The sequence below is a fragment of the Pristiophorus japonicus genome, chromosome 9, assembly GCF_044704955.1.
Source record: "Pristiophorus japonicus isolate sPriJap1 chromosome 9, sPriJap1.hap1, whole genome shotgun sequence".
Lineage (NCBI taxonomy): Eukaryota > Metazoa > Chordata > Chondrichthyes > Pristiophoridae > Pristiophorus > Pristiophorus japonicus.
In genome coordinates, this window is record NC_091985.1 from 225,973,417 (window position 1) to 226,000,150 (window position 26,734).

The window sequence follows — 26,734 nt, forward strand, 5'->3', positions numbered from 1 at the left end:
GTTACACACCGACTGATCTCACTGGGCCCCCGGGTTACACACCCTCAGATCTCACTGGGCCCCCGGGTTACACACTGTCTGATCTCACTGGGCCCCCGGGTTACACACTGTCTGATCTCACTGGGCCCCCGGGTTACACACTGTCTGATCTCACTGGGCCCCTGGGTTACACACTGTCTGATCTCACTGGGCCCCTGGGTTACACACTGTCTGAACTCACTGCGACCCCGGGTTACACACTGTCTGATCTCACTGGGCCCCCGGGTTACACACTGTCTGATCTCACTGGGCCCCCGGGTTACACACTGTCTGATCTCACTGGGCCCCCAGGTTACACACTGTCTGATCTCACTGGCCCCATTCTGACTGGGATACACGCTGTCTGATCTCACTGGGCCCCCGGGTTAAACACTGTCTGATCTCACTGGACCCCCGGGTTGCACACTGTCTTATCTCACTGGGCCCCCGGGTTACACACTGTCTGATCTCACTGGGCCCCCGGGTTACACACTGTCTGATCTCACTGGGCCCCCGGGTTATCCACTGGCTGATCTCACTGGGCCCCCGGGTTCCAAACTGTCTGATCTCACTGGCCCCCCGGGTTACATACTGTCTGATCTCACTGGGCCCCCAGGTTACACACCGACTGATCTCACTGGGCCCCCGGGTTACACACCCTCAGATCTCACTGGGCCCCCGGGTTACACACTGTCTGATCTCACTGGGCCCCCGGGTTACACACTGTCTGATCTCACTGGGCCCCCGGGTTACACACTGTCTGATCTCACTGGGCCCCCGGGTTACAAACTGTCTGATCTCACTGGGCCCCCGGGTTACACATTGTCTGAACTCACTGCGACCCCGGGTTACACACTGTCTGATCTCACTGGGCCCCCGGGTTACACACTGTCTGATCTCACTGGGCCCCCGGGTTACACACTGTCTGATCTCACTGGGCCCACCCCCGGGTTGCACACTGTCTGATCTCACTGGGCCCCCGGGTTGCACACTGTCTGATCTCACTGGGCCCACCCCCGGGTTACACACTGTCTGATCTCACTGGGCCCCCGGGTTACACACTGTCTGATCTCACTGGGCCCCCGGGTTACACACTGTCTGATCTCACTGGGCCCCCGGGTTACACACTGTCTGATCTCACTGGGCCCCCGGGTTACACACTGTCTGATCTCACTGGGCCCCCGGGTTACACACTGTCTGATCTCACTGGTTCCCCGGGTTACACACTGTCTGATCTCACTGGGCCCCGCGTTACACACTGTCTGATCTCATTGGGCCCCCGGGTTACACACTGTCTGAGCTCACTGGGCCCCGGGTTACACACTGTCTGATCTCACTGGGCCCCCGGGTTACACACTGTCTGATCTCACTGGGCCCCCGGGTTACACACTGTCTGATCTCACTGGGCCCCCGGGTTACAAACTGTCTGATCTCACTGGGCCCCCGGGTTACACACTGTCTGATCTCACTGGGACCCCGGGTTACACACTGTCTGATCTCACTGGGCCCCCGGGTTACACACTGTCTGATCTCACTTGGCCCCCGGGTTACACACTGTCTGATCTCACTGGGCCCCCGGGTTACACACTGTCTGATCTCACTGGGCCCACCCCCGGGTTACACACTGTCTGATCTCACTGGGCCCCCGGGTTACACACTGTCTGATCTCACTGGGCCCCCGGGTTACACACTGTCTGATCTCACTGGGCCCCCCGGGTTACACACTGTCTGATCTCACTGGGCCCCCGGGTTACACACTGTCTGATCTCACCGGGCCCCCGGGTTACACACTGTCTGATCTCACTGGGCCCCCGGGTTACACACTGTCTGATCTCACTGGGCCCCCCGGGTTACACACTGTCTGATCTCACTGGGCCCCCGGGTTACACACCGTCTGATCTCACTGGTTCCCTGCGTTACACACTGTCTGATCTCACTGGGCCCCCGGGTTACACACTGTCTGATCTCACTGGGCCCCCGGGTTACACACCGTCTGATCTCACTGGTTCCCTGGGTTACACACCGTCTGATCTCACTGGTTCCCTGCGTTACACACTGTCTGATCTCACTGGGCCCCCGGGTTACACACTGTCTGATCTCACTGGGCCCCCGGGTTACACACCGTCTGATCTCACTGGTTCCCTGGGTTACACACCGTCTGATCTCACTGGGCCCCCGGGTTACACACTGTCTGATCTCACTGGGCCCCCGGGTTACACACTGTCTGATCTCACTGGGCCCCCGGGTTGCACACTGTCTGATCTCACTGGTTCCCCGGGTTACACACTGTCTGATCTCACTGGTTCCCCGGGTTACACACTGTCTGATCTCACTGGGCCCCCCGGGTTACACACTGTCTGATCTCACTGGTTCCCCGGGTTACACACTGTCTGATCTCACTGGGCCCCCCGGGTTACACACTGTCTGATCTCACTGGTTCCCCCGGGTTACACGCTGTCTGAGCTCGCCGCTAGTTTCAGTCTAACTGCGGCATCTGTCCAAAACTGTTGCTTTGGGTCTGTGTTTTTAGTTCTTTGTTTTCTCCTGACCGCATTTTCACTCCTGTGGATAGAAATGCAACATTTTCTCCCCAAACTGCGGCCTCACCCAGCGCCCGCTCCATCCCGGGACCGTGCCCTATGTTGTGACATTGCCCGGGGCCTGAGGCTGACAGTAAGTTGCCCCTTTCCCCGCTCACTTGCAACCCGCGGCTGTTGCACTTTAAATCCCCTCTCCCCGTGTGACATCCGAACTGAGACTCACGCATTTTAACTGCTGTCGCCGTAACTGCGCCATTTTCCCGACGGAGTCACAAACCCGTCCAGCCGCTCCGTGAGGGAGACAGACTCTGGGCCCCTGTAACCCGGGCAACCGCCCTGTGCCTGCCCGTCACTCACACATCGGCCCCGCCCCTGTAACCCGGGCAACCGCCCTGTGCCTGCCCGTCACTCACACATCGGCCCCGCCCCTGTAACCCGGGCAACCGCCCTGTGCCTGCCCGTCACTCACACATCGGCCCTGCCCCTGCAACCCGAGCAACTGTCCTTTGTCCTCCCGTCAATCACACATTCGCCCCGCCCCTGTAACCCGGGCAACCGCCCTGTGCCTGCCCGTCACTCACACATCGGCCCCGCCCCTGTAACCCGGGCAACTGCCCTGTGCCTGCCCGTCACTCACACATCGGCCCCGCCCCTGTAACCCGGGCAACCATCCTTTGTCCTCCCGTTTCTCACACATTCGCCCCGCCCCTGTAACCCGGGCAACCGCCCTGTGCCTAACTGTCACTCACACGCCGGCCCCGCCCCTGTAACCCGGGCAACCATCCTTTGTCCTCCCGTTTCTCACACATTCGCCCCGCCCCTGTAACCCGGGCAACCGCACTGTGCCTAACTGTCACTCATACGCCGGCCCCGCCCCTGTAACCCGGGCAACCGCCCTGTGCCTGCCCGTAACTCACACACCGCCCCGCCCCGCCCCTGTAACCCGGGCAACCGCCCTGTGCCTGCCCGTAACTCACACACCGCCCCGCCCCGCCCCTGTAACCATCCTTTGTCCGCCCGTTACTCACACCGGCCCCGCCCCTGTACCCCGGGCAACCATCCTTTGTCCCACCCCCCGTCACTCACACACCGGCCCCGCCCCTGTACCCCGGGCAACCATCCTTTGTCCCTCCCCCCGTCACTCACACACCGGCCCCGCCCCTGTACCCCGGGCAACCATCCTTCGTCCCCCCCCCGTCACTCACACAACGGCACGCGTCGCCCCGCCTGGTTGGCCCAAGAGGCAAACCCCGCCCACTGGGAATCCCCGGATTCAGAGCCGGAGCGGCACTGCGCCTGCGCGGGAGGGCACGAACACTTCAGCACAGCGCCCCGGGTGGTGGGAGGAGTCCCTCGCCCTTTGCTCCTCTCCAGCCTGCTCCAACATTCAACTGCATCACAACTGGGCTGTATCTTAACTCCATGGACCTACCTTGGTTTCTTAACCCTTGATGCCCAAACATCTATTAATCTCAGTTTTAACATTTTTACATGAACCCCTGCCTCAACAGCTCTTTATTTTTTTTTGGGTGTGAGGGGGAAGAAGAGAGTTCCAGATTTTCACCACTATAAATGTAAAACACAGCAGAAACAGGAACTCTGAAATACAAACAGAAAATGCTGCAAATACTCAGCAAGTCAGGCAGCATCAGTGGAGAGAGAAACAGAGTTAACGTTTCAGTCTGATTGATGACCTGTTGTCAGAGCTGGAAAAGGTTAGAGAAGTAACCGACGTAACAGCAAGTGCAGAGACAAGGAAAGAGACAAGGAAAAAAGAAAAGCGAAGGTCTGTGATCGGGTGGGAAAGAGAAGTGACAAAAGATGACATGGTACAGAGCAATAGGAGATGGTAATGGGACAAGTAAAGAATCTACGAACATAAGAAATAGCAGCAGGATTGGGCGACAGGGCCTGCTCCGCCACTCAATAAGATCAAGGCCGATCAGCGACGTCAACTCCCGCCCGATCTCCAGATCGCCTCAATTCCCCTGGCGTCGAAAAATGTGTCGCTCTCTCTCAAAAGAAACAAAAGATGAGCCTGAAAGCGGTGTGAATGTGAACAGCCAGCAATGTCCAACAGCTGCCGTCCGGGAAAAAAAAAAATAGGGGCAGAGGTTATGGTCTGAAATTGTTGAACTCAATGTGGAGTCCGGAAGGCTGCAAAGTGCCGAAATGAAATACGTTGAGCTTTGTTGGAACAGTGGAGGAGGCTGAAGACGGAGAGGTCAGAGTGGGAGTGGAGTAGAGAATTAAAATGACAGGCGGCTGGAAGCTCAGGGTCACGCTTATTGGACTGAGTGGAGGTGAACTGCAAGGCGGTCAACCAATCTGCATTTGGTCTCCCCAGTGTAGAGGAGACCACATCATGAGCAGCGAAGACAGTATACTAAATTGAAAGAAGTGCAAGTAAATCACTGTTTCACCTGGAAGGAGTGTTTGGGGCCCTGGACAGCGGGAAGGGAGGAGGTAAAAGGGCAGGTGTTGGATCTCCTGCGCTTGCACGGGAAGTTGTTGTAGGAAGGAGGAGGTGGTGTTGGGGGTGATGGAGGATTGGACCAGGGTGTCACAGAGGGAGCAGTCTCCTTCAGTATGCTGAAAGGAGAGGGGACGGGAAGAGGTGGTTGATGAGGGGGGAGGGGGGGAATCACGCTGGAGGTGGCGGAAATTGATCCATTTAATGAAGGTTGATGGTGTGAAAGGTGAGGACAAGGGGAATCCTGTAGCGTATGTAGGCACCTTTAGTAATGACTCCACGAGGCAGGGTATGATACTTAAACTGTGTAGACCTGTGGTCCTTTATTTGTAGCTCCTCGAGTGAGGACAACAAGCTGTGAGTTCCCTTTTATACTGGGTTATGCAGTGTGCAGGTAACCCTTAGGTCTCCAGCAGCAGCACCCTCTGGTGTACAGGCAAGGTGTGTACAGTGTAAGGGTACATTCAGTGTTGCATAACAGTGTTACAGACATCACACAGTGAACAGGCATGCCTACACAAATACTCCCTCCTGCGCATTTTTCATATCCTAGTTGTCATGACCAGGGGAGGTGATCAGTGGTGGGCTATGGGAGGTTGTGGTGAGGGTTGTGTGGTTGCCAGGCGACACCCCTGTGCTTGAGGCTGGCCTCATACGTTTCCCCTCCCTCACACACAAACCAAGTGGGTGTCACTGTTGTGGGATCCCTCGGGGAGGTAGCCACGGCAGCAGTGGGTGGTGTGTATGCACACTGTGATGTGGGTAGTTGTGGTCAGGGTCACAAGACTGGGTGGGCTCCTTGTCCACCAATTGGGATGAGGGTCAGGTCATTCCAGGGTTTGCCAGGGAAGCTAGAGGGTATTGGCCTCATGCTCCTGGTGTTGGCCAGGGGCTGTAGGGCTGGTCTGGTGCTGGTTGCCATTGGTGGTGGCTGGGCTGCCCATTGACCAATGTCCCTGTAGTGGGTCTGCTCCCACTGCCTGTGTGTGTGTCCTGCAAGTAGCATCACATTCATTCCAAAGGTCCAGGCTACATGGTCAGGTAGGCTGCTGGACCTGGGGATCTCCCACAGGGGGATTCCATTGGCATCAGCATGGTCCCTGTAGGACCCAATGTCCTTTGGCAGTGTCCTACCGGTATACATGACACCTTGACTCTAATCACACATAGTCGAGCCTGCATTGTACATTCTAGCATTTGCATCACTTTTGGGTGTCCTGGTTTCAACAGACATGGCTACATTAGGCATTTCACATTCTCTATCATTATTGTTAAGCATAATAAACTTGTTCTTAACCTTACTGACAGCTGTATTCATCTCATCAGTCACATTAGTTAAACCAGCATCACAATTCATGGTTACATTGCATACATTTTCATACTTGCACCCTTTAATTGCATCTTTAGCTTTAAACTCCGTGTACTCAAATAGTTGAAACTTCCCCTGTAAATTTCTTTGGTTACCGGTCTCCTTTAAGGGAGCCTTCAAATCCGATTGGCCGCTCGGTGTCATGTGATGCTCCTCCATGCTCACTCGTGGCATGGTGGAGGCCGTTTTGATTACAGGTTCTGCGGCTTGTGGTGCTGCAGCCATTTTCTGGTCTTGCTGCAGGTCGGCTGTGGTGCTCTTTTCTTTCACGGGTTCAATCCTGAACGTCGGGAATCCATTTCTTTCGTCGATGTTCACCTCTTGGACTGCTGCCCCGGCCCGGAAAGTGGAGTTTGGATCCTCGGTCCCGGAGATTTCGCCGTGGTGCTGTGGAGTCGTCGCCTCACAGTCGAGCTGGACAGTGGAATCTCCGGATGCAGCGATGGATCCATGTTCGAGGTCGATTGCCGGAGCCCGGAGGCCTGGGAGCAGCTTCGCTTGGACAGGCTGCCGTTGTGGTCGATTGGCGGGATTCATCCAAAGTTCTTCAAAGGTCGCTTGGCTCATCGCAGACTGGCTCGCCCCCGTGTCGCTCTCCATAGAAACTGGGAGCCCATCGGTGTCTACTTTCATCGCCCACGGAGAACTTTCGGTGGAGCAGGTATGAGTTCCATACTCTTCTTCCAGGGGTTGAGCAACTTCACCTTCCTCTGTATCGGAGCCCCGTTGATCAGCCAACTTATCAGAGACGTGGGGAGTACAGCTTTTTCTGCACATCCTTTGAAGGTGCCTTTTCTCTTTGCATGCATAGTCTTTGTAGCGGCACTGGTGGGCCCTGTGGTTTCCTCCACAGCGCCAGCACGGGGCTAGCCGGTTTGCCCCATGTGGCGGACTCAGGGTTGCGGTTCTCGGGGCAGTGTTTCTGCCCTTAGAAGTATCCATGCGGTGCACTGCTCTCGTCGGTTTAGAGTCCCTTAGTGCTTCATTTAGGTGGTCGCCAAAGTCGCACGGTGCAGCCAGTCTCCTTAAGTGTTCAAAATCTTTCTACAAAAGCGTCCCAATCTTCCCCATCGGTAAATTGCTGAAAGTTGCTGAGATTCGATATGCTGAGCGTGTGGTTCGTGACCTCGTATTCCCGTCGCCAGTTGTAGCGTACGTAGGCACCTTTAGTAACGACTCCACGAGGCAGGGTATGATACTTAAACTGTGTAGACCTGTGGTCCTTTATTTGCAGCGCCTCGAGTGAGGACAGCAAGCTGTGTGTTCCTTTTTATACTGGGTTACCTGCCGTGTGCGGGTAACCCCTCGGTCTCCAGCAGCAGCACCCTCTGGTGTACAGGCAAGGTGTGTACCGTGTAAGGGTACATTCAGTGTTGCATAACAGTGTTACAGACATCACACAGTAAACAGGCGTGCCTACACAACAAAGCCAATCGTGCTTCTGGATGGGTGGTGAAGGGGTGGGAGCCGGTGTGAGAAATGGAATGGACACGGTCGAGCTCCATGTCAACCACCGGAGAGGGGAATATTCAGTTGAGCAAAAAGGAAGCTCCAGTATGGAAGGTGGCATCATCAGAGCATATGCAATGGAAGCGACAACCTAAGCTAATGGAATAGTCCTTACAGGATGCGGGGCGGGAGGAAATGTCGTCCACGTAGCTGTGTGAGTCAGTGAGCTTATGGTGGATGTTTGTAGATAGCCTATCCCCAGAAATAGAAACAGAAGTAGACGACAGTGCAAGGAGAAAGTGATAATTAATAACCTTGTAGTAAAGGGGCCTTTAGGGAAGAGTGAGCATAATATGATAGCATTTTATATGGAGTTTGAAGGTGATTAGTTAGTCCGAAACTCGGGTCTTCAATCGAAACAAAGCAAACTACGTCGGTATGAGGGCGAGTTGGCTAATGTAGATTGGAAAAATTCATTAAAAGGTATAAAGCAATGGCTAGCATTGAAACAATTAAGACAGAATTTACGGCAAATATACATTCCTTTAAGGCACAAAACTGCCACGGTAAAACTGATCCAACCGTGGCTAACAAGAAAAGTTAAAGATAGCATTAGATCAATGGAAGAGGCTTATAATGTTGCCAAAAAGAGCAGTAAGCCTGAAGATTGGGAGGATTTTAGAATTCAGGAAAGGAGGACCAAGGGGGCAGTGTGTGATGTCCCTGTGGGGTGGGCAGTATGTTCAGTGTCTGACCCTGAGCTGCCCCAGGGAGGGGGGCATTGTGTGATGTCCCTGTGGGGTGCAGTATGTTCAGTGATTGACCCTGAGCTGCCCCAGGGAGGGGGCAGTGTGTGATGTCCCTGTGGGGTGCAGTATGTTCAGTGTCTGACCCTGAGCTGCCCCAGGGAGGGGGCAGTGAGTGATGTCCCTGTGGGGTGCAGTATGTTCAGTGTCTGACCCTGAGCTGCCCCAGGGAGGGGGGCAGTGTGTGATGTCCCTGTGGGGTGCAGTATGTTCAGTGTCTGACCCTGAGCTGCCCCAGGGAGGGGGCAGTGTGTGATGTCCCTGTGGGGTGCAGTATGTTCAGTGACTGACCCTGAGCTGCCCCAGGGAGGGGGCAGTGTGTGATGTCCCTGTGGGGTGCAGTATGTTCAGTGTCTGACCCTGAGCTGCCCCAGGGAGGGGGCAGTGTGTGATGTCCCTGTGGGGTGGGCAGTACGTTCAGTGTCTGACCCTGAGCTGCCCCAGGGAGGGGGGCAGTGAGTGATGTCCCTGTGGGGTGGGCAGTACGTTCAGTGTCTGACTCTGAGATGCCCTCATTCCTCCTGCTCTAGTGGGGGGGGGGGGGGAAGCTCTCAGTCGGAGTTAATTGGAGGGACAGCGTCATCTACTGGCCACCGGCGGTATTTCAAGGCACATTATCAAGGCACATTATCCAGCTCTATCCCAGAGAAATCCCAAACCAATCTGCAGATTCAATTCATTTTATTATCAATGGTTCAACAAAGTTTAGCTCCATTTGTTGCAGCTTGTAATATTTGAAGAAATCCCTTTAAACAGTGAAGTATGGATGCAAACACAATCAGCATTATTTTTATCTGACCCGTTTCCCGTTGATTAATTGGTCCAGTCTCCAGAATATTAAACTCCAGCCCAGTTATAGGGGAATCAATATCAGCAGAAAGAAACTGTCAGAATGATTCAGTCTGGGGTAACAGCAGAATCCAAACCCTGCAGTCACTTGTGAACTCGCTGATGTTTTAGCAGGTTGGATGAGGTAGTGAATCCCTTCCCACACACGGAGCAGGTGAACGGCCTCTCCCCAGTGTGAACTCGCTGGTGTGTCCGCAGGCTGGATGACAGAGTGAATCCCTTCCCACACTCGCAGCAGGTAAATGGTCTCTCATTGGTGTGAACTCGCTGGTGTCTCACCAGGCTGGATGACTGAGTGAATCTCTTCCCACACATGGAGCAGGTGAACGGTCTCTCCCCAGTGTGAATTCGCTGATGTATCAGCAGGATGGATAAGTGAGTGAATCCCTTCCCACACTCTGAGCAGGTGAACGATCTCTTCCCAGTGTGAACTCGCTGGTGTGACATCAGGTGGGATGACTGAGCAAATCCCTTCCCACACTCAGAGCAGGTGAATGACCTCTCCCTCGTGTGAACTCGCTGGTGTGACAGCAGGCTGTATGACTGAGCAAATCCCTTCCCACACTCAGAACAGGTGAACAGCCTTTCCCCAGTGTGAACTCGCTGGTGTGTCAGCAGGTTAGATGACTGAGTGAATCCCTTCCCACACTCCGAGCAGATGAACGGCCTCTCCCCAGTGTGAACTCGCTGGTGTATTAGCAGCTGGGATGAGGTAATGAACCTCTTCCCACACTCCGAGCAGGTGAACGGCCTCTCCCCAGTGTGAACTCGCTGGTGTCTCACCAGGCTGGATGAGGTAGTGAATCCCTTCCCACACTCGGAGCAGGTAAACGGACTCTCCCCAGTGTGAACTCGCTGGTGTACAGTGAGGTGGGATGACTGAGTGAATCCCTTCCCACACTCAGAGCAGGTGAACGGCCTCTCTCCGGTATGACTGCGCAGATGTGTTTCCAGCTGCGACGGGGAAAAGAATCCCTTCCCACAGTCCTCACATTCCCACGGTTTCTCCGTGGTGCGGGTGTCCTTGTGTCTCTCCAGGTTGGATGATCAGTTGAAGCCTCGTCCACACACAGAACACGTGTACAATGTCTCCCCACTGTGAATAGTGCGATGTTTTTTCAGGCTGTGTAACTGGTTAAAGCTCTTTCCACAGTCAGTGCACTGGAATACTCTCACTCGGGTGTGTGTGTGTCTCGGTGCTTTTCCAGTCACACTGATGTTTGAAATCTTTTCCCAGAGACGGAACAGACAAACATTTCTCCTTCCACATTCAAAGGCCGATGATATTCAGGTCCTGAGGAATCGTGTGACTCCGTCAGATCTTGATGTGATGTTTGTTTTGAGTTTACCGTCTGCAAATCCTGCCCTTTTAATACCCTGGAAAAGGAGTTTACAAAAATTATTACTGCAAGTACAGATTCTATGGAACATTCTAACATTCTTTCCTCTCTTGTTCCTCCAAAGCTGTAAATCCCTGTCAAATATGTCCCCTGTCTTGAAATCTGGCTGGGTTCAGTTCTACACTCACTGGCTCCCCTGAAGGTGCTGACTCTGGCTGGGTTCAGTTAAGCATAAGAACATAAGAAATAGAAACAGGAGTGGGCCATTTGGCCCCTCGAGCCTGCTCTGCCATTTAATAAGATCATGGCTGATCTGATCATGGACTCAGCTCCACTTCCCTGCCCGCTCCCCATAACCCTTTATTCCCTTATCACTCAAAAATCTGTCGATCTCCGCCTTAAATTTATTCAATGACTCAGTCTCCACAGGTCTCTGGGGCAGAGAATTCCACAGATTTACAACCCTCAGAGAAGAAGTTTCTCATCTCAGTTTTAAATGGGCGGCCCCTTATTCTGAGACTATGTCCCCTAGTTTTAGTTTCCCCTATGAGTGGAAATATCCTCTCTGCATCCACCTTGTCGAGCCCCCTTATCAACTTATGAGTTTCACTAAGATCACCTCTCATTCTTCTGAACTTCAATGTGTAGAGGCCCAAGCTATTCAACCCATCCTCATAAGTCAATCCCCTCACCTCCAGAATCAACCGAGTGAACCTTCTCTGAACAGCCTCCAGTGCAAGGATATCCTTCCTTAAATACGGAGACCAAAACTGTAGGCCATACTCCAGGTGTGGCCTCACCAATACCCTGTACAGTTGTAGCAGGACTTCTCTGCTTTTATACTCTATCCCCCCTTGCAATAAAGGCCAACATTCCATTTGCCTTCCTGATTAATTACTGTACCTGCGTACTAACTGTTATGTTCATAATAAAATAATGTAACTGAGTACTGTAGAAGTGAGTAAGTGTGACCTTAGCTCCTTTATTCTAACTCCAGAGTGTTGGTACAGCATGGGAGGCCTGTTTATATACAGTGCTCCCAAGGGATGCTGGGATCCCTTGGGACTCCAACAGATACGCCCTCAGGTGGCAGTATGATACTGGTTACATAGGGTTGCATTCATAACATCACTCCCTCCCAAAGTCAGTAGTACACTTATTTACAGGGTGAAACGATCTGGGGCCTTTTGCTCCTTAGTTGATCGTCTCGGTACAAACGCAGGTGCAGGTGAGTTGGTTGGGCCTTCGCTGGACTACTGTGCAGCTGGCCTTGCTGGGCTGCTGGGGATAATGAGTTCAGCTTCATGGTCAACTGTGATGTCGGTTGCCACTTGTGTGTGTGTCGGAGGGTCGAAGTTGGTGGTGCCCTCTTCGGGTTGCTCGTGGCTGTCTGTGAATCCCAGTTTGGTTTGGTCCAAATGCTTTCTGCAAGTTAGTCCATTTGCGAGTTTGACCTGAAACACCCTACTCCCTTCTTTGGCTACGACAGTGCCAGCAAGCCATTTGGGACCATGTCCATAGTTGAGTACAAATACGGGGTCATTGACTTCAATATCGCGTGACAAGTTTGCGCGATCATGGTACATGCTTTGCTGATACCGCCTGATCTCGGCGTGATCATGCAGATCAGGGTGGACAAGAGAGAGCCTTATCTTGAGTGCCCTTTTCATGAGCAGCTCGGCTGGGGGAACCCCAGTGAGCGAGTGGGGTCTGGTGTGGTAGCTGAGCAGGACTCGGGATAAACGGGCTTGCAGAGAGCCTTCCGACACGCGTTTCAAGCTTTGCTTGATGGTTTGGACTGCCTGGCCATTGGATGCGGGCTTGAACGGGGCAGATGTGACGTGCTTGATCCCATTGCGGGTCATGAATTCCTTGAATTCAGCGCTGGTGAAGCACGGCCCATTGTCGCTGACAAGGACATCAGGCAGGCTGTGTGTGGCGAACATGACTCGTAGGCTTTCGATGGTGGCAGTGGTCGTGCTTACAGACATTATTACACACTCAATCCATTTTGAATAAGCATTCACAACAACCAAAAACAGCTTGCCTAGAAACGGGCCCGCAAAGTCAACGTGGATCCTAGACCACAAACTTAGCGGTGCCTCGCTCAGTTGAGAGCAAGTGTTGCATTGGCGCACGCAACACTCACCACACATGGGATCTGGCTATAGCTTTCATCATTATGCCTGGCTGGGTACTGTGTAGGTCGTGTATGAACGTTTCCCTGCCTTTCTTAGGCAAAACCCCGCGATTGCCCCACAAAAGACAGTCCGCCTGTATGGACATTTCGTCTTTACGCCGCTGGAATGGCTTGATCTCTCCATGCATCTCCGCTGGGATGTTGGATCAGCTCCCATGGAGAACACAATTTTTTTTTTTTTTTTACAAGGGACAGTAAAGGATCCCGGCTGGTCGAGGTCCTGATCTGGTGGGCTACAACAGGTGACTTTTCCTTTTCAAATGCATGCACCACCAAGAGCAAGTCTGCAGGCTGTGCCTTTCCACCCCGGTGGTGGGCAATGGTAGCCGACTGAGAGCATCAGCGCAGTTCTCTGAGCCTGGTCTGTGGTGGATTACATAGTTATATGCAGACAGCATGAGCGCCCATCTTGGGATGCGAGCAGAGGCATTGGTATTAATCCCTTTGCTCTCTGAAAATAGCGATATGAGCGGTTTATGGTCAGTTTCTAACTAAAACTTAAGACCAAACAGATACTGGTGCATTTTTTTCACCCCATAAAGGCATGCCAGAGCTCCTTTTTCAATCATGCTGTAGGCCCTTTCGACCTTGGACAAACTTCAGGATGCATCGGCGACCGGTTGCAATGTTCCCGATTTGTTTGCTTGTTGTAACACACACCCGACCCCGTACAAAGACACATCTCAAGCTAGCACTGAACGTTTACATGGGTCATACAGAACAAGCAGTTTGTTGGAACATAACAGATTTCTGGCTTTCTCAAAAGCAGTCTCTTGTGATTTCCCCCATACCCAGTCATCTCCCTTGCGTAGCAACACGTGTAGAGGTTCTAGCAAGGTGCTTAACCCAGGTGGAAAATTACCAAAATAATTGAGGAGTCCCAGGAATGAACGCAATCTTTGGTGCCAGGAAAACACACTTGGAGCGTTTCAACCCGAGTCCCATGCGATCTGGCCGACTTAGAATCTCTTCCAGGTTCTTCAAATATTCGATGATGTCCCGACCTGTGATCAATATGTCGTCCTGGAAAACCACGGTGCGCGGAACCGACTTTAGCAGGCTCCCCATGTTCCTTCGAAAAATAGCACCGGCTGATCAAATCCCAAACGGGCATCTATTGCAGATGAACAGACCTTTGTGCGTGTTGATGCAGGTGAGGCCTTTCGACGATTCCGCCAGCTCCTGCGTCATGTAGGCAGGGGTCAGGTCCAACTTCGTGAACATCTTTCCTGCTGCCAGGGTCGCAAATAGATCGTCTTCCTTGGGTAGCGGGTACTAGTCCTGCAGCGAAAATCGTTACTTTATAGTCCCCACAAATTCTGACCATGCCATCGCCCTTGAAGACTGGAACAATTGGACTGGCCCACTCGTTGAACTCCACCAGCGCGATATACCTTCTCGCTGCAGCGTGTCCAGCTCGATCTCCACTTTCGCATCATATATGGCACCGCACGTGCCTTGTGGTGAATTGGTCGTGTACCGGGAACCAAGTGGATCTGCACCTACGCCCCCGAGAAACTGGCTCAAACAACGACGGAAACTTGCTCAGAACCTGGGCACGAGGCGTCGTCAACAGGCGAGAGCGCTCGGATATTGTCCCAGTTCCAGCGGATTTTCCCCAGCCAGCTTCTGCCGAACAGTGCGGGGCCATCTCCTGGTACAATCCATAGTGATAGTTTGTGCACCGCTCCATCATAGGAGACTTTTACTGTTGCACTGCCAATTACAGGGATCAGCTCTTTGGTGTAAGTTCTCAGCTTGGTATGAATAGGGCTCAGCTTGGACCTGTGTGCCTTGTTGCACCACAGCCTCTCGAAGGCCTTTTTGCTCATGATAGACTGACTCGCACCAGTGTCCAGTTCCATGGATACTGGAATTCTGTTCAGTTCGACTTTTAACAGAATCTGTGGATATTCCGTGGTGAAGGTGTGGACCCCGTACACTTCTGCCTCCTCGGTCAAGTCTGTGGTTCAGTTTGATCCGCCATAGATCGATCTTCCTCTGCAACGTGGTGGTTTGCAGGGTTTGCAGCTCGTCTGCACATTCGCTGGAGGTATCCCATTGTTCCACAGCCTTTGCACACATAGCATTCGAAGCGGCATTGATGGGCTCGATGATCACCTCCGCAGCACCAACAAGGTGTTAACTGCCTCGCATTAACGTTTGATGGCGGACTCTGGGTCATCTGAGGTCGTGCAGCTGCAGGCGTGTACGTTCTGCCATATGCATTCCTGCCTGAAACTGACGTTACTTTGTGTACAGTATTTGCTGATGCATCTTAATGCTGTGAAATTTGTTTGGTGTTATCGCTGGTGGACATAAATGCCTGGGCTATCTTTATGGCTTTGCTCAGGCTCGGTGTTTCAACAGTCAATAGTTTGCGGAGGATAATCTCATGGCCAATGCCAAGCACAAAAAAGTCTCTTAGCATTTGCTCCAGGAATCCATCGAATTCGCAATGTCCTGCAGGGCGCCTTAGTTCGGCAACGTAGCTCACCACTTCCTGGCCTTCAGACCGTTGACATGTGTAAAATCGATACCTTGCCATCAGAACGCTCTACTTAGGATTTAGGTGCTCCCGGACCAGCATACACAATTCTTCATACGATTTGGTTGTTGGTTTCACCGGAGCTAGAAGATTCTTCATGAGGCCATAGGTTGTTGCCCTGCAGACGGTGAGGAGGATCGCCCTTCGTTTGGCAGCGTTCTCGTCCCCTTCCAGCTCGCTGGCCATGAAGTATTGGTCGAGTCGCTCCACGAAGGCCTCCCAATCGTCCCCTTCTGAGAATTTCTCCAGGATACCAACAGTTCTCTGCATTTTCACGTGATGGTTCGTTATCTCGTCGCCAGTTGTTATGTTCATAATAAAGTCATGTAACTGAGTACTGTAGACATAATTAAGTGTGACCTTGGCTCCTTTATTCTAACTCCAGAGTGTTAGTACAGCATGGGAGGCCTGCTTACATACAGTGCTCCCAAGGGATGCTGGGATCCCTTGGGACTCCAACAGGTATGCCCTCTGGTGGTGGTATGATACTGGTTACATAGGGTTGCATACATAACTAACTTTTTGTGTTTCATGCACAAGGACTCCCCAGGACTCTGTACTGCTGCACTTTGCAATTTTTCTCCATTTAAATTATAATTTTCTTTTCTTTTATTGCTGCCAAAGTGGAAACCTCATATTTTCCCACATTATTCTCCAAATGACAAAATTTTGCCCATTCACTTAGCCTGTGTATATCCCTTTGCAGATTTCTTGTGTCCTCCTCACAATTTGCTTTCCCACCCATCTTTGTATCATCAGCAAACTTAGCTACATTACACTCAGTCCCTTAGTTATTAATATAGATTGTAAATAGTTGAAGACCCAGCACTGATCCCTGCGGTGTCCAACTAGTCACTGTTTATACTCACTGGTTCCCCTCCCTCTCCTCCCCTCCCCTGAAGGTGCTGACTCTGGCTGGGTTCAGTTCTACACTCACTGGTTCCCCTCCCTCTCCTCCCCTGGAAATGCTGACTCCGGCTGGGTTCAGTTCTACACTCACTGGTTCCCCTCCCTCTCCTCCCCTGGAAATGCTGACTCTGGCTGGGTTCAGTTCTACACTCACTGGTTCCCCTCCCTCTCCTCCCCTGGAAATGCTGACTCCGGCTGGGTTCAGTTCTACAATCACTGGTTCCCCTCCCTCCCCTCCTATGGGCGCTGACTCTGGCTGGGTTCACTGGGACTCTGAAGCCCCGCCCACACTTTGCTCTTTTGCGACGCTGCCCACGCGTGCGCCGTCTCGATGAATCACGATGGCGGCTCACAAACCTGCAGCTTTCCTTTACAAAGATGGCGGCCGTCAGCCTGGGCCTGTTTCCGCGAAAAAGACCCGAAGCTGCAAACTCGAGACCTGTTGTTTCTCAGTCTGGGTCTGCGACGTACAACAGGTGTTTATGAAGCCTACCAGTCGAGTACGTTTGCTCCCCTGCACCCTGCAGATTCAAATTCGACTTCCAACTGCGTGTCCGGCCTTTGCCCACTCACAGCTTGCGTCCGGCTCTGATCAAAGTCATGCTGCGCATGCTCGACATACAGCCCGGCCCTGCGCTTGTGCACTGGTGTTATACTCGGGCACATTCTGCCCCGCGAGACACAAGGCCATAAAATGCCCTCCTGACGTCACAGGCAGGCAGCGGTTGGGTGCCACTGCGTCGGTGCGAAGTTTAACATTTAAAAAAAAAACCCAACCTAGCGTTTGTTTATTTTATAATAAAATGCTAAAGCGAAGAATCGCATCACAAAATGCAACCGACTGCTGCAAACCTTTCGAGGTTATCCACTTTGGTGGTAAAAACAGAGAGACAGACTATTATCTGAATGGTGACAGATTAGGAAAAGGGGAGGTGCAACGAGACCTGGGTGTCATGGTACATCAGTCATTGAAGGTTGGCATGCAGGTACAGCAGGCGGTTAAGAAAGCAAATGGCATGTTGGCCTTCATAGCGAGGGGATTTGAATACAGGGGCAGGGAGGTGTTGCTACAGTTGTACAGGGCCTTGGTGAGGCCACACCTGGAGTATTGTGTACAGTTTTGGTCTCCTAACCTGAGGAAGGACATTCTTGCTATTGAGGGAGTGCAGTGAAGATTCACCAGACTGATTCCCGGGATGGCGGGACTGACCTATCAAGAAAGACTGGATCAACTGGGCTTGTATTCACTGGAGTTCAGAAGAATGAGAGGGGACCTCATAGAAACGTTTAAAATTCTGACGGGTTTAGACAGGTTAGATGCAGGAAGAATGTTCCCAATGTTGGGGAAGTCCAGAACCAGGGGTCACAGTCTAAGGATAAGGGGTAAGCCATTTAGGACCGAGATAAGGAGAAACTTCTTCACCCAGAGAGTGGTGAACCTGTGGAATTCTCTACCATAGAAAGTTGTTGAGGCCAATTCACTAAATATATTCAAAAAGGAGTTAGATGTAGTCCTTACTACTCGGGGGATCAAGGGGTATGGCGAGAAAGCAGGAATGGGGTACTGAAGTTTCATGTTCAGCCATGAACTCATTGAATGGCGGTGCAGGCTAGAAGGGCCGAATGGCGTGCTCCTGCACCGATTTTCTATGTTTCTATGTTTTCTATGTGAATCAGTCGCGGTTTTTGAAGTTCTTTCTCCAATTGCCTGGGGAGACGCAGCAGGCCTGGTGCAGAGGGGCCGGAAGTGGGGGTTGCCAGGAGCGACGGTGAGGCTGGGCCGGGTGGTCAATTTCGGAGCGGAGGCCCCGGAGAGCGCGAGCGGGAGAGAGGCGCGCTTCTGTGGGTCCCACTGGAGGTGGGCGGGGCAATGGGGGGGGGGGGGTGCGGTGGGGCTCATCGTCACAGGCAGTCCCTCGAAATCGAGGAAGACTTGCTTCCACTCTGAAAGTGAGTTCTCAGGTGGCTGAACAGTCCAACACGGGAATTACAGTCTCTGTCACAGGTGAGACAGACAGTTGTTGAGGGTAAGGGAGGGTGGGACTGGTTTGCCGCACGCTTCTTCCGCTGCCTGCGCTTGGTTTCTGCATGCTCTCGGCGACGAGACTCGAGGTGCTCAGTGCCCTCCCGGATGCACTTCCTCCACTTAGGGCGGTCTTTGTCCAGGGACTCGCAGGTGTCAGTGGGGATGTTGCACTTTATCAGGGAGGCTTTGATGTTTCCTCTGCCCACCTTTGGCTCCCTTGTCGTTTGGGAGTTCCGAGTAGAGCGCTTGCTTTGGGATTCTTGTCAGCCATGCGAACAATGTGGCCCGCCCAGCGGAGCTGGTCGAGTGTGGGTGTTGGCCTGATTGAGGACGTTAACGTTGGTGCGTCTGTCCTCCCAGGGGATTTGCAGGATCTTGCGGAGACATCGCTGGTGGTATTTCTCCAGCGACTTGAGGTGTCCGCTGTACGTGGTTCCATGTCTCTGAGCCAAAAACGAGGGCAGGTATCACTACAGCCCTGTAGACCATGAGCTTGGTGCCAGATTTGAGGGCCTGGTCTTCAAACACTCTCTTCCTCAGGCGGCCGAAGGCTCCGCTGGTGCACTGGAGGCAGCGTTGAACCTCGTCGTTGATGCCCTTGCTGATAATAGGCTCCCGAGGTATGGAAAGTGGTCCACTCTTGATGACTGGGGGGGCAGTGCTGTGTGGCGGGGTCAGGTTGGTGGAGGACCTTTGTCTTCCGGATGTTTAGTGTAAGGCCCGTGCTTTTGCACGCCTCGGAGAAGATGCTGACTGTGACTTGGAGTTCAGACTCCGAGTGTGCGCAGACACACACGTTGTCCACTTAACGTAGTTAAACGGTGGAGGAAGGGACGATCTAGGACCTGGCCTGGAGACGGCGAAGGTTGAACAGGTTCCCACTGGTTCTGTGGTTTAGTTCCACTCCAGCGGGGAGCTTCTTGAGTGTGAGGTGGAGCATGGCAGCGAGGAAGATCGAGGCGAGGGTTGGCGCGATGAAGCAGCCCTGCTTGACCCCGGTCTGGACGTGGATTGGGTCTGCGGTGGATCCGTTGGTCAGGATCACGGCTTGCCTGTCATCGTGGAGCAGGCGGAGGATGCTACTGGGGGAGGGGCTGGAAGGGGAGGGGATACAGGGGGACGGGCTATGGGGGAACAGAGAGGGAGGGGCCTACAGGGGAGGATACAGGAGGAGGGGGATAGAGGGGGAGGAGGATAGAGGGATACAGGGGGAGGGGCTGTAGGGGGTACAGGGGGAGGGGCTGTAGGGGATACAGGGGGAGGGAATACAGTTTGACGTTCGATCCTGTGAAGCGCCTCGGGATGAAAATACCTTAAAGGCGCTATATAAATGCAACTCCTTGTTGTTAATGGTGGAGTGGGAGGAGAGGATGCACGCTGGACCTGTCCACACAGCGCTCGCAGGGAAGGCCCAGCCTCCATCCCCGGCCCTGTCTGGGTTAACCTGATCTTGGCCGGTATGCAGGAATAGGGACATGATTGGAGCTTGATGTTGCTGGGGTGGGAAGTGGTGGGGTTTGCAAATCAGCCAGGACCGCTGCTCCTGCTCGCTATCCAACGGCCCAAGAATTCAAGAGCAGGGAGGTTATGCTTGAACTGTATAAAACACTGGTTATGCCACAGCTAGAATACTGCGTGCAGTTCTGGTCACCACATTACAGGAAAGATGAGATTGCACTGGAGAGGGTACCGAGGAGATTTACGAGGATGTTGGCTGGACTGGAGAATTTTGGCTATGAGGAAAGGTTGGATCGGCCGGGTCTGTTTTCTTTGGAACAGAGGAGGCTGAGGGGAGACCTTAGTGAGGTGTGTAAAATTATGAGGGGCCGAGATAGAGTGGATAGGAGGGACCTGATCCCTACTGACCTATTTCAGAGTGCAAAACCATGGGGCATAAATTTAAAGTAATTGGTACGAGGTTTTTTTTTTTTGAGGGTTTGAGGGGAAATGTCTTCACCCAGAGGGTGGTGGGGGTCTGGAACTCACTGCCTGAAAGGCAGAAATCATCACCACATTTAAAACGTGCTGGATGTGCACTTGAAGTGCCGTAACTACAGGACCTGGAGCTGGAAAGTGGGATTAGGCTGGATAGCTCTTTGTTGACCGACGCGGACACGATGGGCCGAAATGGCCTCCTTCCGTGCTGTAAATTTCGATGTTTATATGACCCTTGCGAGGGAGCAAGCGTGTGTGGAACGTGCTTGTGGAGCCTGCACGCAAGAGAGGCAGTGTTTAGGGTTGGTTGCGACGCCCCTCACAGGCAAATAGCTCATCAGCAAAACCTGACATCCCAGTGCGGATCATCGTCCTGACAAGAGAAGGGGTCTTGGGGCATTACTGGAGAACACCGAGGGTTCGTTGAAGGAAGAAACTGATTGCTGGCTCCTCTGTCATACCCCTCACTGGTCTTTGACAGATGTCAGGCGAGATGTCACCCCCGTGCCCTCGGGCCCAGCCCAGGCTCACAGCCAGCAGAGGGTTCCCCCAACATCTGGGGCAACTTCAGCTCAGTGATCAAGTAAGTAAATACCGACACACTCCCCGGGGACCCCCTGTAAATACCGACACACTCCCCGGGGACCCCCTGTAAATACTGACACAATCCCGTGGCTCCTTGTAAACACTGACACACTCCCGGGGCTCCCCTGTAAATACTGACACACTCCCCGGGGATCCCCTGTAAATACTGACACACTCCCCGGGGACCCCCTATAAATACTGACACACTCCCCGGGGCTCCCCTGTAAATACTGACACACTCCCGGGATCCCCTGTAAATACCGACACACTCCCCGGGGACCCCCTGTAAATACTGACACACTCCCCGGGGAACCCCTGTAAATACCGACACTCCCCGGGGACCCCCTGTAAATACTGACACACTCCCGGGAACCCCTGTAAATACTGACACACTGCCGGGGAACCCCTGTAAATACTGACGCACTCCCGGGGATCCCCTGTAAATACCGACACACTCCCCGGGGAACCCCTGTAAATACTGACACAATCCCGGGGATCCCCTGTAAATAGTGACACACTTCCGGGGTTCCCCTGTAAATACTGACACACTCCGAGGGATCCCCTGTAAATACTGACACACTGCCGGGGAGCCCCTGCAAATACTGACACACTCCCGGGGATCCCCTGTAAACACTGACACACTCCCGGGGATCCCCTGTAAATACTGACACACTCCCGGGGACCCCCTGTAAATTCTGACACACTCCCGGGGATCCCCTGTAAATACTGACACACTCCCGGGGATCCCCTGCAAATTCTGACACACTCCCGGGGATCCCCTGTAAATACTGACACACTCCCGGGGATCCCCTGCAAATTCTGACACACTCCCGGGGATCCCCTGTAAATACTGACACACTCCAAAGGACCAACTGTAAATACTGACACACTCTCCGGGGTTCCCCTGTAAATACTGACACATTCCCGGGGACCCCTGTAAATACTGACACTCTCCCGGGGACCTTCTGTAAATACTGACACACTCTCGGGGAACCCCTGTAAATACTGACACATTCCCGGGGACCCCTGTAAATACTGACACTCTCCCGGGAACCCCCTGTAAATACTGACACACTCTCGGGGAACCCCTGTAAATACTGATACACTCCCGGGGATCCCCTGTAAATACTGACACACTCCCGGGGATCCCCTGTAAATACTGTACACACTCCCGGGGATCCCCTGTAAATTCTGACACACTCCCGGGGAACCCCTGTAAATACCGACTCACTCCCAGGGACCCCCTGTAAATACTGACACATTCCCGGGGACCCCTGTAAATACTGACACTCTCCCGGGGACCTTCTGTAAATACTGACACACTCTCGGGGAACCCCTGTAAATACTGACACATTCCCGGGGACCCCTGTAAATACTGACACTCTCCCGGGAACCCCCTGTAAATACTGACACACTCTCGGGGAACCCCTGTAAATACTGATACACTCCCGGGGATCCCCTGTAAATACTGACACACTCCCGGGGATCCCCTGTAAATACTGTACACACTCCCGGGGATCCCGTGTAAATTCTGACACTCCCGGGGAACCCCTGTAAATACCGACTCACTCCCAGGGACCCCCTGTAAATACTGACACACTTCCAGGGCTCCCCTGTAAATACTGACACACTCCGAAGGACCCCCTGTAAATACTGACACACTCCCCGGGGTTTCCCTGTAAATACTGACACACTCCGAGGGACCCCCTGTAAACACTGTCACAGTCCCTGTAAATTCTGAAAATATAACAGAACAGACAAATGGTTAGCAGCAGAGGAGGGGGCAGGGTGGGTGGCATGAGTAGGCTCACACAGCGCAGGCAGCAGGCTCATTTGAAAGATCACGATGAATGATCGCACACTGCATCAAGCAAAGCGTAGCTGACGGAGACATCCCCATGAACCGAGGCATGGCAAGGCCACGCAGTACTTATGATTTAGGAAAGCCAGTCTGGAATTTGCAGGACTTACCCTCTCCCTCGAGTGTGGGCCCAGCTTGTGCAGTGGTGGTTGCTTTTCTCCAGGCAGGACTCATCAAAGCAGCGACCCCCCTCTTCCAAGGGTGTCAGTGGCTGCAGATTTGCCGGGCCTCCTCCTGTTCGAGTTCTTTCCCTTTTGTTGTGTGCCACATTCCTCTGCAAAGATGAAAATATAACTTTTTAGAGAGGGTGTCTTTCTGCTGGGTGAGACATATACAGAGGGTCACATTTACAATTGCATTTCCGTTGAATATGGAATGGCCTAGAAATTTCGGAAGGGGTCTTCCTGCGGGCGAACGACTGAAAAAAGGGGGGAAAAAATGCGCACTTACCTGTACCTGCTGCGCCCACGAGAGATCCCAGTCCTGAGGCCTCCTCTCCCTGCGCATCGGAGCGCGTGCATGTCTGGAGCTGCTGTCACATGGCTCTTGGCAGCCAATCAAGGTACGGTATTTTCTCATTCATAATAATGGGAACTCCGTAAGTAGGTGTTCCCATTTTTATGATTGAGAAACAGCCCCCAAACACCAAAACACTAATAAAAAATAGAAAATATACACTACATATTTAAGATTAATTTAAATTAAAGTTATTAATGTCTTATATATAAAAAAAAAATTTACCCGATTTTTAAAAACGTTTTTTAAATTATGTTTTTAAATAAACTTACCGTAGTGGGCAGAGTTTTTTTTAAAACCAATAAAATGTGTTTGTTAAATTTTATTTTGTTACGTTTTAAAACTCTTACGCCTGTAAAAGTAGGCGCAAGAGTTTTCAGGACATCCGCTGGGCAAGATATGGGTAAATCCTGCAATCTTGCCCGTGCGCGCGTCCTGGCTCCCGAGATACGGAGGATCTGTCAAGCTGGAGTTTGACAGATCGGAAAAGCCGGTTTTCAGCGTATGCGCATTGTGCGCTGAAACCCGGCTTTTGCGGTGCCTTCCCGGGTCCATACCTACTCCGTACGGACCCGGGGAGGTTGGGATTTCTAAGCCATTACTTACACTAACTACTTGACCAAGGTCCTGCCATTTCTTTTTGCACCGGCCTTCAGACCTCGGGGTGGTCACCATTGCAGTGATCTTCTGCAAGTTGGTTCCAGCGATTCTTCATTTCTTTTGGTGAAACTTTTATGTGACCTCTGCTGGCGTCCAGCTCGTGCCACCTGGCCTCATTTACAGTAACGAGTGCCCCCACTTCATCCTGTGAGAAATTCTTGATCCTTGAGCCGCGTTGCATCTTGAATTGCAGCTCTGATTTTTCCAATGAGAATTAAAGTTCTCATCAGAACTGGCTCTTTAAAAATGGCCAAATGCAGACCGGGAGCTGTACTAGGCATGCGCGCCCACAGCAATCACATCAAAAACGTCCTTTTTTTTTTTGCGCATGCACAGAAGGGGGGTGTTCATTTTTTTCAACGCAGACATTAGGCTCCACCCGCCCGCCCCCCCCCCCCCCCCCACACCCACCGCAAAGCTAAAGGACAGGCTGCACGGCACCAATTTCAAAAAACGGGGATACTTGCTAGTTAATTTTTTGGAGTAGCCGGACCAAACAAAATGGGCGTAACTCTGGCAGGAGTCAAAAAAAATGGCAGTGGGGAAAATTGAGCCCAATATATTACCCCCAATCCCATGAGTCCTAACTTTGTGCCCTTCTGTCCCTCTCTCTGCTCAACTCTCCCAGTCTCCCTCTCTCTCGTCAGTCTATCTGTCCTCTCTCTGTTTTTCGTTCTGTCTCTCTCGCTCTCTTGCCCTCGCCCTGTCTCTCTCTCTCTCTCTCTCGCCCTGTCTCCCTCTCTCTCTCGCCCTGTCTCTCTCTCTCCCTGTCTCTCAATCTCTCTCGCCCTGTCTCTCAATCTCTCTCTCTCTCTCTCGCCCTGTCTCTCTCTCTCTCTCTCGCCCTGTCTCTCTCTCTCTCTCCCTGTCTCTCTCTCTCTCCCTGTCTCTCTCTCTCTCTCGCCCTGTCTCTCTCTCTCTCTCTCGCCCTGTCTCTCTCTCGCCCTGTCTCTCTCTCTCGCCCTCGCCCTGTCTCTCTCTCTCTCTCTCGCCCTGTCTCTCTCTCTCGCCCTCGCCCTGTCTCTCTCTCTCTCTCTCTCTCTCTCGCCCTGTCTCTCTCTCTCTCCCTGTCTCTCTCTCTCTCTCGCCCTGTCTCTCTCTCTCTCTCTCGCCCTGTCTCTCTCTCTCTCTCTCGCCCTGTCTCTCTCTCGCCCTGTCTCTCTCTCTCGCCCTGTCTCTCAATCTCTCTCTCTCTTCTCTCTCGCCCTGTCTCTCTCTCTCTCTCTCGCTCTCATCCTGTCTCTCTCTCGCTCTCACTCTCACCCTGTCTTTATCTCTCTCTCTCGCCCTGTCTCTCTCTCTCTCTCGCCCTGTCTCTCTCTCTCTCTCTCGCCCTGTCTCTCTCTCTCGCCCTGTCTCTCTCTCTGTCTCTCTCTCTCTCTCTCTCTCTCTCGCACTGTCTCTCTCCCGGTCTCTCTCTCTCACCCTGTCTCTCTCTCTCTCGCCCTGTCTCTCTCTCTCTCGCCCTGTCTCTCTCTCTCTCTCTCTCTCGCCCTGTCTCTCTCTCTCTCTCGCCCTGTCTCTCTCTCTCTCTCGCCCTGTCTCTCTCTCTCTCTCGCCCTGTCTCTCTCTCTCTCTCGCCCTGTCTCTCTCTCTCTCTCTCTCTCGCCCTGTCTCTCTCTCTCTCTCTCCCGCTCTTGCCCTGTCTCTCTCTCTCTCTCTCTCTCTCGCACTGTCTCTCTCCCGGTCTCTCTCTCTCGCACTGTCTCTCTCCCGGTCTCTCTCTCTCACCCTGTCTCTCTCTCTCTCGCCCTGTCTCTCTCTCTCTCGCCCTGTCTCTCTCTCTCTCTCTCTCTCGCTCTCATCCTGTCTCTCTCTCGCTCTCACTCTCACCCTGTCTTTATCTCTCTCTCTCGCCCTGTCTCTCTCTCTCTCTCGCCCTGTCTCTCTCTCTCTCTCTCTCGCCCTGTCTCTCTCTCTCTCTCTCGCCCTGTCTCTCTCTCTCTCTCTCTCGCCCTGTCTCTCTCTCTCTCTCTCCCGCTCCCGCTCTCGCCCTGTCTCTCTCTCTCTCTCTCCCGCTCTCGCCCTGTCTCTCTCTCTCTCTCTCTCTCTCGCACTGTCTCTCTCCCGGTCTCTCTCTCTCGCCCTCTCTCTCTCTCGCCCTGTCTCTCTCTCTCTCTCGCCCTGTCTCTCGCCCTCGCCCTGTCTCTCTCTCTCTCTCTCGCCCTGTCTCTCTCTCTCTCTCTCGTCCTGTATCTCTCTCTCACTCGCTCTCGCCCTGTCTCTCTCTCACCCTGTCTCTCTCTCTCTCGCCCTGTCTCTCTCTCTCTCGCCCTGTCTCTCTCTCTCTCTCTCGCCCTGTCTCTCTCTCTCTCTCGCCCTGTCTCTCTCGCCCTGTCTCTCTCTCTCTCGCCCTGTCTCTCTCTCTCTCGCCCTGTCTCTCTCTCTCTCGCTCTCGCCCTGTCTCTCTCTCTCTCTCGCCCTCGCCCTCGCCCTGTCTCTCTCTCGCCCTGGCCCTGTCTCTCTCTTGCTCTCGCTCTCTCCGTCTCTCCCTCGCACTGTCTCTCTCTCTCTCTCGCCCTGTCTCGCCCTCGCCCTGTCTCGCTCTCTCTCCTCTCGCCCTCGCCCTGTCTCGCTCTCTCTCTCTCTCGCCCTGTCTCTCTCTCTCTCGCCCTGTCTCTCTCTCTCTCTCGCCCTGTCTCTCTCTCTC

The 26,734-nt window shown here is 53.1% G+C and overlaps 1 protein-coding gene across 1 annotated transcript in view; it reads right to left on the bottom strand.

Moving 5' to 3' along the window:
* Window positions 1-8,974: 8,974 nt before the first annotated feature.
* The window catches only part of LOC139273798 (zinc finger protein 585A-like), a 125,462-nt gene continuing 107,702 nt past the window's right edge, over window positions 8,975-26,734 (bottom strand). Inside the window, exon 3 of the mRNA XM_070890896.1 lies at window positions 8,975-10,536. Coding sequence (XP_070746997.1) covers window positions 9,589-10,536 — 948 coding nt within the window. The 3' untranslated portion in view covers window positions 8,975-9,588. The remainder of the gene's footprint in view (window positions 10,537-26,734) is intronic.